Source organism: Paramisgurnus dabryanus, chromosome 1 (genome assembly GCF_030506205.2).
Source record: "Paramisgurnus dabryanus chromosome 1, PD_genome_1.1, whole genome shotgun sequence".
Taxonomy (NCBI): domain Eukaryota; kingdom Metazoa; phylum Chordata; class Actinopteri; order Cypriniformes; family Cobitidae; genus Paramisgurnus; species Paramisgurnus dabryanus.
In genome coordinates this window covers 24,707,435-24,724,487 of record NC_133337.1, presented here as the reverse complement: position 1 = coordinate 24,724,487, position 17,053 = coordinate 24,707,435, and the positions used below count along the sequence as shown (strand labels likewise).

Sequence of the window (17,053 nt, the reverse complement as noted above, 5' to 3'; positions counted from 1 at the left end):
CATAAAGTGAAACACGCTTCAACTCTGTGGCAAAGTACCAGTAACAGAAGTGGTGGTACACAAGAAAAAATGAAGGTGTGTTTGAAAGCCTAAAATTAAAAGTGCCGGTCATGCGAGCACGTGTTTAACTACTTACATCGTGGTTTGCTCTTTCACCAACTTTAACAACCTGAAACATTGTTGTATAGCACTCGTTCTATAGCTTGCTTGCTCTCAGCTTCTGTAAACAATAACTCTTCTCTGATTGGCCATCGCATCATTTTGAGTTTGACGAGTGCTTTAAGACAGCTGATTGAGGCAGGCCGAGATGGTGTTGTACAGTATTTGGCATATTAGGCAATTATTGCAAGACTGTTATTACACATTATGGTGGGCACCGCCCTGCGTGGGAAAATGTATGTGTGGCGTGAGAGCTTGAGAATGTGGTCGATTGTGTGATGCTGAAAGCATGAGGGTGCAAATGTTAACTGAGTTCATGTGACCCTGCGTGTGAACTGACATATGTACTGAAAACTAAAAATGATTTTTCTCTTAAAAACACTCTGTTTTATATGAATCTAAGCACAAGTTTGAATCCGTGCTTACTTTACTCTTATGCTGTCTGTTTCTAATGTTAATCAAACAATAGACAAAGAAAAAAGCATTGTGGTTCCTTTTGTCAGCATCACTTAAAAGCTTCATTTGTGCAGTTTAAAATGGATCAATTAATTGTTTAATGTAAAATGTTACATAAAATAAATTCAGCATCCTGTGCTGTATATGTCAGACACTTAGTGTCCTGAGACACCGAAAAACAGTTAAGTCTTGTACTCGATCTTGAGTGCAGAAGCGAAGTAGAATTAGAATGTGTTCCTTTATATATATTTTTAGAAACCCATTTTAATAGACAATATAGGCGAACATCTGGCTCTTGTCACATCTGGTATAGATACAATCGCAAGTTTCATTGCAATAGGTATGTAAAATATAAACGCGTAAATGTATGAGTATACAACTAACATCACATGAATACATTAAAAACTGCAGTACTAGAAAATATACTAAAATTTGCAGTGGCGTAGCAAGTGAGTCCCGGGCCCATATGCAAAAAAAAATTACGGGCCCCCTTAAGCCAAAGCCCTCCCCCCCAACCTTGCCCGTTGGCACTGTTAACTGTGGCGCGCAGGTCTGTTAACAACATATTCTTTTAATAAGGTAGTCAAATATTTTTACTTTACTTTTTTACTTTAACGGGTAGATTTAAATAAAGAAAAACAAAATGTTTTGGGTAGTTTTTGACTTGTGACTAACTTCTCCGCCTTCTCTTTTCTCTTTGAGGCCCCACTTTTATGTTTATATTTGTCCATCCTTAATGTTCATGTAGATAGCCGCTATAGTAACCTCTCACACTGTGTTTTCTTTTTTTTTTTGGCGCGGCGATGCGTCATGTAAAAAAATGATGGCGTAGTAGTCTACGGCAGCCGCAGAGTGCAAAAAAAATAATAATAAACGCAAACAAGAAATAACGGAGAAATAAGAAATAAATACACACAATATGCAATAAAAAAATATTTATTGCTGCCACAAATAAAAATGTAATAAAAAAAATGTTCAATTAAAAGCTGGGGGGCCCAGGGCCGGGCCCCCTATTGGCCCAGGCCCATTTGCACGTGCATACTCTGCATGCCCAGACGCTACGCCACTGAAAATGTGCCATTCTAAACTTCTATAGGATCAGTTTCACAGAAGAACCATGACATGAAGTTTTGTCACCAGATGGCAGCAGTCTGTCCCAATGATTGATATTTCTTCCACATTACATGTTATAAACATTTAGGCCACCGGGGGTTAGATTGATTCATTTAGCAAACACTTTACGTCATAAAGGTCTTATAAATTAAAGAGTTTTTGTTTAAGGAGTCAACAATTTAAGCCCAATTGTCTGAAGGTGTTAAATTGTGAGGTTTTTATATTCAGACATTTTAATATACACTAGTCAACATTCGAAGTGGATCAAAACCATTCATAAAAGTTTACATAAAACCAATCCCTAACTCCCGTTCTTGTCTTAGGACAACTTTAATAAACTTTTTTGATCCACTTCAAATGTTGACTAGTATAGTTTAGTAAGATGTAAAAATAAATGTTATGTTTCCTTTGTGGCAGTAATAAAATAAGCCCATGTGTGGTCTAATACATGTTTTGAGTCATCTGACTAAACATCAGACATATTCTCACCATATTTTGGGGCATATGAGCCTTGTCTGGTTTGATAGCACCATTAAAACCACCCTTAATTAAACATAAGTCCATGCAGAGAGATCAGTTTCTTCTTCCACCTAAATTATCAAATTTATTTTATATCAATTTAAATAAATTATGATTAATTAATTATGTTTAATCTTAAAAATACGGGAGGTGGTGTAAATGCCAAATAATACAGTTGAGCCTACTAACAGTTTAAACACTGGAAAAAAATATTTTCAAGAAAAAAAAATTATTTGTATTTTTGTCTTGTTTTCAGTAAAAATATCTAAAAGTCTTAAATAAAGATGTTTTTTATTGATGCGCAAAAAGACCCTAGAAAATAAGTCTAGTTTTTAGACCAAAAAAATCAAATTTAAGTGATTTTGTGCATAAAACAAGCAGAAAAATCTGTCAATGGGTTAAGCAAATTTTTCTTGAATTTTTCTTGAATTTACTGTTTAGGAAAAATGTTCAAGATTTTTTGCTTACTCCAATGGCAGATTTTTTTGCTTGCTTTATGCACATAATCATTGAATTGGATATTTTTGGTCTAAGTTTTTGGGAAAACTTTTTTTCTTGGGTCGTTTTGCTCATCAAGAAAAAGCATCTTAATTTACAATTTTTTTTATATATTTTTACTGAAAACATGAAAAAAATATATATTTTTTGGACCTCACAAAAAATTACTTTCTTACTTAGTATTTTGGTCTTGTTTTTAGTAGAAATATATCTTAAATTAAGATGTTTTCTTGATTAGCAAAATGACCTAAGAAAATGTTTCTAGTTTTTAGACCAAAAATATACAATTTAATTGGCAAATATTTTTGCATGTTTTAAGCACAAATTTACTTAAATTGTATTTTTTGTCTACAAACTAGACTTTCTTAGGTCATTTTGCTCATCAAAAAATACATCTTGATTAAAAAAAAATTGACATTTCTACTGAAAACAAGACAAAAATACTAAGTAACAAAGTCATTTTTTGAAGTGCACTATGTCAGTATATGGCACAACTGATTCAACTGTTTCTGTGTTTCACAAAGCCTTGCTCGGCCCACCACCAGAACCAAGACAAAAACACATGACATCCAAACATCAAACAACGAATGACCCACAATCAATGAACAGGCAGGGTTTTAAAAAATGACATCAACCAATGACGCACAAAAACAATGATTACTATGACAACAGACAAGGAGGAAGTGGTGACACATTGAATGTCCATGGCGACAAACAAGGGGATGGAGCAACACAAAAACAAGAGGGTGCAAGGCAGACACAGACAAGACTTGCAACAAGATCCTACTAGTAGATCTACCAGTCTATGTTTCATTATTAAAAAGATAACAGTGAGACTTTTCACCAAATTCATCAACCCATTCTCACAGAGTTGCGTATAAATAGCACAAAGTGTGAAAATCGTGCAATACATACGGCAAAAAATATGCCAGTCCTCCCCATTCACTTATACGGCACATCTTTTTTTCCGTTTTATTTATTGGTTTCTCTTTTTTTTGCTATTTTTAACCATTGTTTAACCATTTAACCATTCTAACCCCAACTCCAAGCGACCATGGCTTTTATAGACAAAAACATGGAGAAACCTATAAATTAAATAACCTCCTTAAGCAAATCTCAATTCCTAAACCCAAGCGAAAATGGTTGAAAAAAAAACAGAAACAAATTGAGAAACCAATAAAATTGGAATTTGGGGCATGTATTGCACAATTTTACCAGGTGTAAACATAAATGTGTCTTTCTTGTCCACTTGTGATTCAATCACATTTTTATACCAGGTATTAGTTGCTTTATACAGCATCTGCCTAATGCATAAATGTAAATGTCAATAAGAAAAAATGTAAAAACACTTAACAGGTGGCAGACGTCCGCCCACAGCGTTACGCCCTCAGTTTCTAGAACATATATAAAGTTTCCACACAACTGTGTCAGTTTCAGCTGATGTGACATTTCTGTAAATGTAACCACAACTAGTTGTTGTCTTTCAGAGCTCAGAGCTGAAAATGTCAAGCGTTGTGAGTTATAGTTTACTGTTGGTGATCTATTTCAGTAGATACTCATTACAAGATCCACATTTGAAAGGTACGTATTTGTTTTATTTGACTCTAAAAGATGTTATTTACCCTACTAACAGTAAGAGTAAAGTGTTTCTAGAAAAGTCACTTAAGCACAAATATAAATATAAAAAACGCTCTTAAGTAGAAAAGTGCAACTAAAAGTGGATTTTATTTGGTTTGATGCAGACTAAAATGTTTATAAAGTTTACTTTTCAGTTCAGTTTCATTGCATTTTTTAATTTAATCATCAGACTTCTCTTTAATATTCAATAAAATGCGTGTAAGGCTGTATTTAATACTTATCTCGCCTTCCACACTAAACAAAAGCTGTGATAAATCATGACTTACATGTACACATCTAATTTGTTAAAAAAATACTTTATTTTTGTATTAACTAGTCTTGCTCAGAGCGCATAGTGTGTCTGAACTGAATTCATTTAAGAAGTACAATATAAAAACAAAGTCTTATCAGTTTAATTTCTTCATTGAACAGGTACGATGGTAAAGAGATATCTCGGGGAAAACGTCACCATCCCTTGTGCAACTGAAGACAACAATCAGCATGGGGTTTACATGTATAGGCATAAACCAGGAGAGATTAAACAACAGAGAATCTTCTACTTTTACCATGATGGCACTTTAACTAGTAATGAAGATGCAAATGTCAACATAACAATAAGTGGAGAATTTCCCAGCTTCACCATCACCTTCTTAAACCTGACTGTGACAGACAGCGCCCTGTACTGGTGTGAATTTAATTATGAAGAAAAAATCACGTTTAGCAAGATCACAGGTTTATCAGTGATGGGTAAGTGCATGCTAGTTTTTATTATGAAACATGTATATGAACGAATTTCATGTGTTGTCTGTGGAGATTAGAGATCAATTGAAATCTTTACCTTATAGGAAACCAAAACTCATGTAATGTTGACACTATATTTTCAGATCCATGTCCACCTGAAGTTCCGAAAGAAGAAGATAATTTTCTCCTCTATGTGATGATTGGCTGCACTGTATTTAGCGTCATATTTCTGCTGTGCATCATCTGTGTGATTGTGAAGGTCAGTACACACACGCACATACATTAAAATACAAACAAACATAACGACTATATTAAACGTATATAATGCATACATACATACATACATACATTTAAGTACAGAACTGACATACACACTATAAAAAGTTGGATCAACTTTAAAAAATACTTCTATTGGTAACACCAAATTTTTTTTTTCCAACTTAAAATTTTCCTTCAGTTTTACTTTATGAATATTTTAAAAGTTTAAACAATTATTTTTTTTAGGTGTTACCAATTATTATTATTTTTTGTAATTGATCCAACTTTTCACTTTTTACACAGCATGTGAAGATGCACTTCATATAATCAGTGTTTGTGTTCTGTTGTATTCTTTATCAATGAGTTTACTGTATGTTTTAACTCTGTATCTTAACTGCGACTTCATCTCAATGCCTGTTAATGACTCACAAAATGTTGTGTGTGAAAATTCACAGCCATACGTACATGTACAAAGCTTTACATGTGAAAATAGTTACTGTATGGCACCTTTAAATACCGTAAAAACCTGATACAAAGAGAAGAAAAGTGATCCAGCTGAAGAGTTGTTTAAAGTAGAGTTGTTATTCATACAGTATTTGAACAAACTATAAAAAATAATAACTTAAGCTGTATCTTCTGTTTTCAAAGTTTTGATCTCTTAATGCATTTTTTAATGGTTGAGCCTCCGGGTAAATCAAGATTACACACTCGGACACGTTGGGGGCGGTTTCCTGGACAGGCATGATCAATGGTTAAGATGCGTGTTTGAGCTGCCTTCATTTATAAACCTCTTGCACTGACATATCTTAACATATATGAGTGACATTGTTTTGTCTCAAGATGCACACCGTATGTATTGCTTTTTGTAAGGTTTGTTTGTAAAAACTACTAGTCCTGAATTAATCTAAACCCTGTCCGGGAAACCACCCCTGTGAGTTTAGTTTTCATAAATGCAAAATGGAAAATAAAATAAACCAATTTAACATCAATTTGCTAATAAAAGAAAATGCACACAATAATAACCAACCATGCATTAAATGACAAAAAAATGCAGAAGAAAATCAAAAAGTTTTGTTAAACTGTATACCATTTTCAGTGACCTGTAGCTGGTATTACGATATTGAATCCAAATGCAATAAGTTGCTAAACATTGTTCCTGTAGCTCAGTGGTAAAGCATTGCATTAGCATTGCAAAAGGTTGTTGGTTTAATCCCAGCACTGTAAAAAATCCAACTTTAAAATATTCTTTCAACAAATAAAATTAAGTAACTTGAACAAAGATTTTTTGTTGAAGGACATCAATTCATTATTTTGTGTTCACTGAATGAAAAAAACATAATCAGCCTGCTAACAAATATTATTTTGTTGACTGGACGTAGATATATACGTTTTTGTCCAATTTGTTCACCCAACTTGCCAAACTGAGTAATCTAAACAAACAATAAAAAACAATGGTCGGAATGGTTCCCAGGATGCATTGCGACATGTTCACTCATTTGGTTAATATTTACTAAAAAAGATGACTGTTTCAGTGTTTGCTGGATTTATTTATGTTGTTAATGTTAGTTATATGCGGTATTTAGAGTAATTTTGAAATAATGATCTTTGTTCATTGTTACCATGATTGAGAAGTGTGTGTTCAGTGTAGAGGACGGCACAGTGGGTTAGCGAATATCATTGTTGCCTCACAGCAAAAAAGGTTTCTGGTTTAAGTCAGACAAAGACTTTGTTCAGGAGACCTTTCTGTGTACACTTCTACAGTCCAAAACATGTAGATTAGTTGAATTTGGGTATACTAAATTAATCTTTACCCAACTTAATCACTCGTTGAGTAAACATAGAAATTTGCTTATTTCCTCCACTCTAAAAATATTGCTTGGACTCGACGAAAAACAAAAAATGAATGCAACAGTTTCCATTAATTATTTTGAGTTAAGACAACTACTTCTGAAATTAATTACGGCCAACAAACTATAATAAGTTGGTTGTACTTAAAAAAAAATGCATTGAATACTCATTAAATTAAGTTGTTTTGATTTTGCATTTTAAATTTGATTCAATCGTGGACACTGATTTACACAAAACTACTAAAATGATTTGAACTTTTTTATTTAACAACACTTGTCAGGTTGCAGAAGACAACCAGTTTTAGCATTTTTATCAAAATGCCATCTGATTAAAACAGTAAGATAATGCTCGGTGAGTCTGTTCTCACCTTAAGCAAATGCTCTATTCTTCAACACAATGGTAACCTCTTAAAAATCAACAACATAACAGAAAATCGTTTAAATATCAAAAGTACAGAACAATAATCATTAAAAGTCTTCACATGTTTTCATCTTGATGAAGAAATGCATAAAATAACACCATATTTCTACATTTACTCTCACTATCAAGTCCCATGCAAAGCATGCTGGGAACCTGAAGTTATCAAGCTAAATGTATTGATTTACTACAACTTAAATAATGTTTAAACAAACTAACACAGATAATTCATTTGAAGTTACACACAATATTAACTTGACGTAACTATCAACATTATCATGTCTTGACAACTCAACAAAAAACTTTGGAACTTTAAATCTTTCAATATATCAATTATTTAGAATTTTTAACTTGCACCAATGCATTAAATTAAATAATAGCAACAGATCCCCTGAATTATTTTTTAGAGTGAATTCAACTTGTTAGTTTAAGTTGACATTATTCAGTAAATTGAGTTAGGTGAACTACATCATCCAAGAGTTGAGTAAACTCAAAAAAGCTGTGCAGCAAGTTGCCTTGAAAATTTAAGTTAAAGATTTTGCGGAGGATTTTCTTTTTCCGGGTGGATCATCAAGAATACTGGTCCTTCTAGTTGTCAATCAGGAGTGTTGCATTTGGAGAAGGCGGTTCTTTTCTAAAATTCGAGAAAATCCTCCGCTACACCTTTAAGTCAACTTTTTATTTTTTTACAGTGAGGGAACACACATAGGGGTGTAATTGTATTTTAATTGAATATACATTAATCATTATGGTAATGCTCTGTAGTGTTCTCGTGCAGTGTGTTGAAACTCTGACTAAACACCAAGTTAAACCACAGCCAATGAAGACAGAGTCGTAGTAAGGTTGATCATTTACTGTCACTCTCTTTTCATAAACATGTTGCGGTGAAAACTGTAATAAAACAATACAACAATATTCAATGTACATGTCTTGATCAATCATACAATTATAAATGTCTCAACAATGTGAACAATCACAATCACAGCTGTTCTCACTGTAGTAGCAGCTATAATGGCTATTAGCACCAACGTTAGCTTGTTTTTAATAACATACCAAACATCATCTTTTCAACAAAATCCTTACAAATATATAATCCTTAACATGTCTAATGTCACATAGATGAACTTACGGCATTGCCTCTATGAAGTATTAAAGTGGATGCAATGGATTGAAAGTGAGAGCACACGATGACTGTCTCATGTTTTCAAGTAGGACCAGGAACAACTGACAGGAAGTGACCAAACAGGAAGTGACATCATCATGTAACATAATATTAATTTTTACAAATGAGGTAGATAAACCAAAAAGTAATTATGAACTTCTAATTTTACCTGAGAATATGTATCAACAAAAATAAAGCAGATATTTAAAGGTTAAATTTCTTAAAGGGCAACACACTCCCCGCCTGACCTATGTGAGGTCACTATGAACTTGTTAGAGTGTTGAACCTTAACCTCTAGATCAGTCTTTGGGTAGAAGTAGAACAACTTCTGCAATTGGCCTTAGAAAGGTTTTTATATTGCCTTGGTCACTTGTAGTTACCTCAACTTTTCTTACATGACCATCCAGTCCAGGGAATATGGCAGTGATTCTAGCCATAGGCCAGTAGTTGCGGGCTATCTGCTTGTCCCTGAGCAGAACTACATCTCCAACTTGAAGGTTTTTGCGAGGTACTGTCCACTTCTGTCTTTGTTGCAAGCAAGGTAAGTATTCACGGCTCCAACGGGTCCAGAACTGGTTTGCGAGAGCCTGAACTTGTCTCCATTGCTTTGTGTACAGGTCCCTGTCTGAGAAGTCTCCAGGAGGAGGTGGAACTCCTGTCTTCTGGGTAAGAAGCATTGATGGTGAAAGTATGAAAGGCTGTTCCGGGTCTGCAGAGACGGGTAAGAGTGGTCGTGCATTAATGATAGCAGTAACTTCTGCCATCAGTGTACAAAGAACATCATGGGTTAAGCGAGTGTTCAGCTGCAGAAACATTGAATCTAAGATTCTTCTGGCAATGCCAATCATACGCTCCCACGAGCCTCCCATGTGAGAACTATGTGGTGGGTTGAATTCCCAGCTGCATCCTTGTTCACTGAGGTACCGCTGCACCATTGTGTCCATTCCAAGCTCCTTGCATGCTCCAATGAAATTTGTACCGCAATCGGAACGGAGCTGTTTTGCAGGTCCTCTGAGTGCAAAGAATCGTCTGAGAGCATTTATGCAGCTTGAGGTGTCCATAGACTCTATGACCTCGACATGTACAGCTCTCGAACTCATACAGCAGAACATGATGGCCCACCGCTTGCTTTCTGCCTGTCCTCCTCTGGTGCGTCTGGTTGTGACAGACCAGGGTCCAAATACATCTAGCCCCACATATGTAAAAGGAGGGCAGGTTTTGAGGCGTTCAGATGGCAGGTCCGCCATGCGCTGTTCTTCCAGCTTTCCGCGCAGCTTGCGACAAATTATGCATTTGTGGAGTACTGAATTGACCAGTCCCTTGCCTCCCAAGATCCACAGCCCCGCTGCCCTAATTGCTCCTTCGGTCAAGTGACGGCCTTGATGTTTCACTTGCTCATGGTGATGCCGAGTGAGCAGTAGGGAGATGTGGCTATCTTTGGGCAGAATTATTGGGTTCTTTTCTGCAGCTGCAACCTGAGAGTGCTTTAGTCGTCCTCCAACACAGATGAAATCATTCTCTATGACTGGACTGAGTTTCCACAAGCGGCTACTTTTGGATACAGCTTGGTTAGATTGGAGAGCTGACAGTTCTTTTGCAAAAGCAGCTTTTTGTGTTGCTTTAAGGATAACGTTCCTTGCTTGGTCCATTTCATCTGGAGTACGAGGTAAGTCACATCGGTGCCAACCTTTGCATTTACTGTTTTGGTTCGTGTGTTTGCAGGATTTTGCCATGTGAACTAGAAATGCTACTCCTCTTACTAGGGAAGCAAAGGTGGAGAACCTTTGAAATCGGTCAGAGGTAAGCTCTGGTTTTTCCAGGTTAGTAGCACATGTTTGTACTTGTGGCTGGATTTCTGAGTCCTTTTCAGGTTCAATTAGCTCAAATGTCTCATTTGTTTGTGTTTTCTCTACAGGTGGCTGATGCAGGAAGGAGGGACCGGTGAACCAAGAAGTCTGCACTAGACAGGATGCAGGTAAGGATCTCGATGCATGATCTGCAGGGTTTTCTTCCGTACGTACATAGTGCCACTGCTCAGGTCTTGAGGACTGGCGGATACGTTGGACTCTATTGTGCACATAAACATAGAATCGTTTTGACTCATTATAAATGTAGCCAAGGACCACCTTGCTGTCTGTAAAGAACTTTACATCATTCAACCCTAGATCTAGCTCATCCTGGATGAGATCTGCCATCTCTACTGCTAAGACAGCAGCACACAGCTCAAGCCTTGGGATTGTAGGTTTGGACAGGGGTGCCAGCTTTGCCTTGCCCATAACAAATCCTACTTCAACTTTCCCATCTTTCTGAAGTACTTTCAGATAAGCTACAGTACCTATGGCCTTTGTTGATGCATCTGAGAATACACACAATTCTGTGTGCACAGCTTCAGTGAGTGAGGTGGTTGTGTATGTACGTCGAACATGAAGCTGTTTTAAGTCTTGCAGAGAATCTCTCCAGGCTTCCCATTTGCTAAGTTTGTCCTCTGGGAGGGGCGTGTCCCAGTCGGACAGTTCAGAGGTAAGTTCTCTGAGAAGGGCTCTTCCCTGGATTGTGACAGGTGCCAGTAGACCCAGAGGATCGAAAACACTGTTGACAGTGGAAAGGACTCCACGGCGGGTGAATGGTTTGTTAATGGTCGATGTGGAGTAGGTGAATGTGTCAGTAGTGATCTCCCACAGCAGACCTAAACTCCGTTGTGTGGGTGAAGTCTCTCCACTCAGGTCTAAGTCCTTGATTACTGGAGCACAATCGTCAGGTGGGAAAGCTTCCATGACTGTCTGAGAGTTTGAAGCAAACTTGTGTAGGCGGAGATTTGACTCAGCAAGTGAAGCCTGTGTTCGTTGTAGCAAATCAATTGCCTCAGCTTCAGATGGTACAGATATCAAACCATCATCAACATAGAAATGTCTTTCCACAAACTTGACAGTATCAGCACCATGCTTCTGTGCACCTTCTCTGATGGCTCTTCGCAGCCCATAGATGGCCACTGCAGGAGACGGCCCATTTCCAAAGACGTGGACCTTCATCCGATACTCAACAATTTCTTTCTTAATATCATTGTCCTTGTGCCATAGAAAACGCAGGAAGTTGCGATGGTCTTCACGCACCAAGAAACAGTGGAACATCTGTTGAATGTCTGTTAGTATTGCAACCTTCTCTTTCCGAAAGCGTAGGAGGACGCCCACAAGGGAGTTATTGAGGTCGGGGCCTGTGAGGAGCACGTCGTTGAGAGAGACACCAGAGTATCGAGCACTGGAATCAAAGACCACCCTGATCTGGTTGGGTTTTTGTGGATGGTAGACCCCGAATGTTGGAAGATACCAGCATTCATCCTCTTCTTTCAGTGGCGGTGCTACCTCAGCATGACCATTATCGAAGATCTTTTTCATAAATGCCACATACTGCTGCTGCATCTCAGGTTTCCTCTTCAGGGTACGTTGCAGGGATGTGAATCGATTAACTACTTGCCCTTTGTTGTTTGGCAGGGGCTTGCGTGGTTCTCTAAATGGTAGAGGAGCTACCCAGCTGTTTGCCTCATTTCTGTAGACATTCGAGTCCATTATTTTTAGGAAAGCTGTATCTTCCACAGATGGAGCAGGTCTGTTGTCATGCTCAGTTCTATTAAACACTGCCTGTCCAAGTGTCTTCTCAGTTGCCTTGCCAGACATGTTACAGCTTTGCTGCATCTCTTTGATTTGCATAAAGCTTGTGCAGGGTTGAAAGATTGAATGGCGACCACTTTCTAACACATTGGTCTTGAATGTATTGACTGTTGGCTTATGTACATTACCCAGACACACCTCTCCTATTACTACCCAGCCCAGGTCCAGACGTTGGGCAAAGGGGGCGTTGATTGGTCCATTGATCTGCTGCCTGACCTTGTGTGCCCTTATGACATCTCTTCCAAGTAAAAGAAGTATTTCTGCTTCTGGTTCCAGTTCTGGAATGTGCTTGGCAATGTTTCGAAGATGGGGCTGGTGTAGAACTGCACTTGGCGTTGGAATTTCAGACCGATTATTCAAGATCTCATGACACTCAAGGAGTGATGGAAGGGAGATGAGAACTTTTCCATCCAGTGATTCAATCTGGAAACCTTCTGCCTTCCTACCAGATGTTTCTATAATGCCAGAGCAAGTTCTGAGATTATATGAGAATGGTTTGCTCTCCACATTGAACAGCTCAAAGAACTCTGGTCTAGCTAATGAACGATTGCTTTGATCATCCAGAATTACGTAGGCTTTGATGGCCAAGTCTTTGGAACCCTTGGGGTATATCTTCACAAGGCAGATTTTTGAGCATGAGCGGCTCCACTGACCTTGACCACAAACTTCTGTGCAGCTTGTGCTGACAACAGCCGTGTTAGAACCATCTTCTCCCTCCCCGCCATCCTCTTGTGGTGGTGAAGAAGCCTTAGCTGCTTGAGGTGATGGGCCTGGGTGCATGGCCGCATCATGATTAGTGCTGCCACATTCCGTGCACTTCACAGAAGACTTGCATTCTTTGGCGAGGTGCGAAACCGAAGAACAGCATTTGAAACATATTCCTTTCTCCTTGAGGAAGGCCTTTCTGTCATCGAGGAGTTTGTTTCTGAATGTTCTGCATTTTTTCAAGGGGTGTGGTTTATTGTGCAATGGACAGTTTTTATTAGGGTCGTCATTGGCCGCATACACGTTTGTTTTATGCACTGAGATGGGTTTGTTGGTATGGAAACTCTTCACAATGGATCTGTCAGGTTTTGTGGGTGCTGTAGCACTGCTTTGATGCATAAAGCTAGGGTCATTTCGTTTCTTTGCCTCATGACACACAAAGTTACAGAAATACTCAAAGGGAGGAAACTGACCGTAGTTTTCTTCCTTGTAGAATGAACCAGAATTCACCCACTTGTCCTGAAGCCCATATGGAAGCTTGTCTACAATCGGTCCAATTCCGCGTGAAGTGTCAAGGTATGACAGACCTGTGAGATAACCATCTTCTTTAGCACCTTGGATTTCCATAAGTAAATCTCCAAGTTCTCGTAATTTGGTGTGGTCTTTTGCTGAAATCCTAGGAAAGCTGTCCAACCTCTGAAATAGTGACTGTTCAATGATTTCTGGTGCAGCATAGCACTCACATAGTCTCTCCCATGCTTTGAGTAAAGCGAGATTGGGATTGTTGACATACACTGAGCGGATGCGTTTCACCTGTTCGCCAGATTCTTTCCCCAGCCATTTAGTCATGAGGTCTAACTCTTGGCTTGCTGTGAGGTGAACTTCACGAGCTGCACTGGTGAATGAGGAATACCATGACCGATAATTTTAGGGCTTATCATCAAATTGATACAGTCCTGAATTAACAAGGTACCGTCGTGCTATATACTGTGCCAAAGGCTCTGCTTGAGGTGGCGTGTTAACTTGAGGAATGTATCGAGGGACATATGACTTTGCATGCATATTCATGATGGGGCTTCTGACTTCAGACTTCATCGCACCTGCAGACAGATCAGGTAGGTTTGTTGAGGGTAAGTGCATACTATCAGCTTTCTCAGACTTTGGCTTATGGATAGACTGTTTATGTGAAATGTCTTTCACAGGCGGACTCCATGTTACGAAGCTGTTATGTGAGCCAGCGTGGGATGGAGGAGTGACAGGTAAGGCCGATAAGACTGGAGAGGGAGAATGACTCTGAAGGTTGATTTGAGAATTGACATATTCACTTGTACGTTCAATTTTAACTTTCTCCGATTCAGATCTTCCCCTTTCAACTGCAGCATGCATTGATAGTTCAGCATCTTCCAGCACTTGTGCCTCCACTGCGGCTGCATCAGCTTCTCTATGTAGCGTTAGCACTTCCAACTCAGTGTCTATTCTTATGGTTTCCAGTTGATTTTGAGCTTCTTTTGCAGCCTTTTCAATTTTTAACTTAGCCTCTTGGCTGGCATATGATGCTCTTACTTTAGCAGCTTCAGCTCTGGCCCGGGCGTGAGCTGCGCTCGTAGATGACGTGGATGACTTGCCACTTCTAGCGCTGTACACAGACGACTTGCTGTTTGCTGCCATCTTATCCACTTTAAACATCAAATGGTGCCTTTTCACTGTAGTGTTCTCGTGCAGTGTGTTGAAACTCTGACTAAACACCAAGTTAAACCACAGCCAATGAAGACAGAGTCGTAGTAAGGTTGATCATTTACTGTCACTCTCTTTTCATAAACATGTTGCGGTGAAAACTGTAATAAAACAATACAACAATATTCAATGTACATGTCTTGATCAATCATACAATTATAAATGTCTCAACAATGTGAACAATCACAATCACAGCTGTTCTCACTGTAGTAGCAGCTATAATGGCTATTAGCACCAACGTTAGCTTGTTTTTAATAACATACCAAACATCATCTTTTCAACAAAATCCTTACAAATATATAATCCTTAACATGTCTAATGTCACATAGATGAACTTACGGCATTGCCTCTATGAAGTATTAAAGTGGATGCAATGGATTGAAAGTGAGAGCACACGATGACTGTCTCATGTTTTCAAGTAGGACCAGGAACAACTGACAGGAAGTGACCAAACAGGAAGTGACATCATCATGTAACATAATATTAATTTTTACAAATGAGGTAGATAAACCAAAAAGTAATTATGAACTTCTAATTTTACCTGAGAATATGTATCAACAAAAATAAAGCAGATATTTAAAGGTTAAATTTCTTAAAGGGCAACACAGTAATGCTCTGTTTAAAATCAATGAACTAATTAATTAATTAAAAACTAAAAAGTTATTTGTTGTTTTAAGCAACTGCGGACTTTCACAGCTATATGTTTTTACAATCGGTGTAAAAGGTAAAGAAATACTGGAAGGGGGAGTTAAGATCAGTAACACTGCCGTATTTTTCTTACACGTTTTATTGTTGCTGTCATTCTCAGGTGAAGAACAGCCGTATATATGAACCTGCAAAATCATCTGAGTCCTCGGTCTATGAAGAGATGAACAGAACCAAACTGGATTCAATGTCCACATTAATAAACCCTGCATATCAATCTTCAAGGCAAGTCCGCTAAACATCTGTGCTTGATAACATTTCATTCAATTCAACTTTTAAATATTATTTTTATATAAAATGAGTTTTATTTCAGTTTTTATCTTTATTTTAATTAACACAAAAGAAGATATTCGATAAATGATGGTAAGCACACAGTGTAAAAAAAATCCGTAGAAATTGCAGCTGGGTTGCCGGTAATTTACCGTAGATTTAACCGCCGTTTTGTTACTGGCAACATTTTGTTCAAAGTTAAATGAACATTAAACATTTATAAGTCTTTGTCTTTACAGAGTAAAACTAAAAAAACAGCATCAAGCAAAACATTCTGGGAAACAAAGTCTGAAGCAAAAAACTGAAAAAGGTTGATGATGATTTCTGGTTCCCAGAATGCTTTGCATGAGGCTGTTATTGTATAGTTCTATTCTGTAAAGATAAAGACTTATTAATGTTTAAAATTTATTTAACTTTGAACAAACTCTTGCCAGTAAATAACATTAATTTAAATCTACGGTAAATTACCGGCAAACCCAGCTGCAATAACATTGTAATTTCTACGGATTTTTTTACAGTGCACAGTTGACGATACCCATTGATTTTTATCTTATTTGTTTAAGTCAATGGTTAAAATCAGTTGTGTGCTTACCATCATTTATCAAAATATCATATTTTGTGTTCATTACAAAAAATCAATGAGATTGAGAAAACTATTTTACATTTTTTGGGTGAACTATCGCTTTAAAATGTTTTTATTTACATTTTTTATATTAGATTTCATAAGATTTTACATGTACAGTAAATACATAAGCTTTTAATGTATAAATGTGTGAGCTAAAATAATAAATGTCTCTTTTTTGTTTGGAGAAATGTATGCTAAATAAATAAATGTATTTGTAAATGTATAAAAGAAAGCAAAACATGTGACCCTACTTGTGAAAAACCAGCCAAAGTATTGTATGTGTGTTTTTTCTACATAAAAAACAAAAACAAATCTGAACCTAAGATTCACGTAACAAATTTTCACATTATTTCACTAGATCTCCATCAGAAAAAAAAAAAACATTTCTGAAGTTTCCATTTCTGAAAGATCTCTGTAAATACACAAAAATGTGAATGTGAATGTAATAATAGAATAATAGAGATGTATGTTTGTGTTGAAATCTTTTATAATCACATCGAACAATGAAAGCATTCAGATGGACTCATCTTTGATGAGTTATTTCCTAATCTATGCAGAAGG

General features: G+C 37.3%; 2 protein-coding genes across 2 annotated transcripts; one reads left to right on the top strand and one right to left on the bottom strand.

Annotated features, from left to right (window-relative positions):
• Positions 1-4,168: 4,168 nt before the first annotated feature.
• LOC135752549 (uncharacterized) lies at positions 4,169-16,827 on the top strand. The gene is made up of 4 exons (XM_065271046.2): positions 4,169-4,326; positions 4,795-5,109; positions 5,247-5,362; positions 15,701-16,827. The coding sequence occupies exons 1-4, from the start codon at positions 4,248-4,250 to the stop codon at positions 15,833-15,835; spliced, it is 645 nt and encodes a 214-aa protein (XP_065127118.2). The 5' UTR covers positions 4,169-4,247; the 3' UTR covers positions 15,836-16,827.
• Positions 9,032-14,826, bottom strand: LOC141282652 (uncharacterized). Its single transcript, XM_073815907.1, has 2 exons — positions 14,147-14,826; positions 9,032-14,053 (listed from the first exon to the last, which is right to left on the bottom strand). Exons 1-2 carry the CDS (start codon positions 14,824-14,826, stop codon positions 9,088-9,090), a joined length of 5,646 nt encoding a protein of 1,881 aa, XP_073672008.1. The 3' UTR covers positions 9,032-9,087.
• Positions 16,828-17,053: the final 226 nt, after the last annotated feature.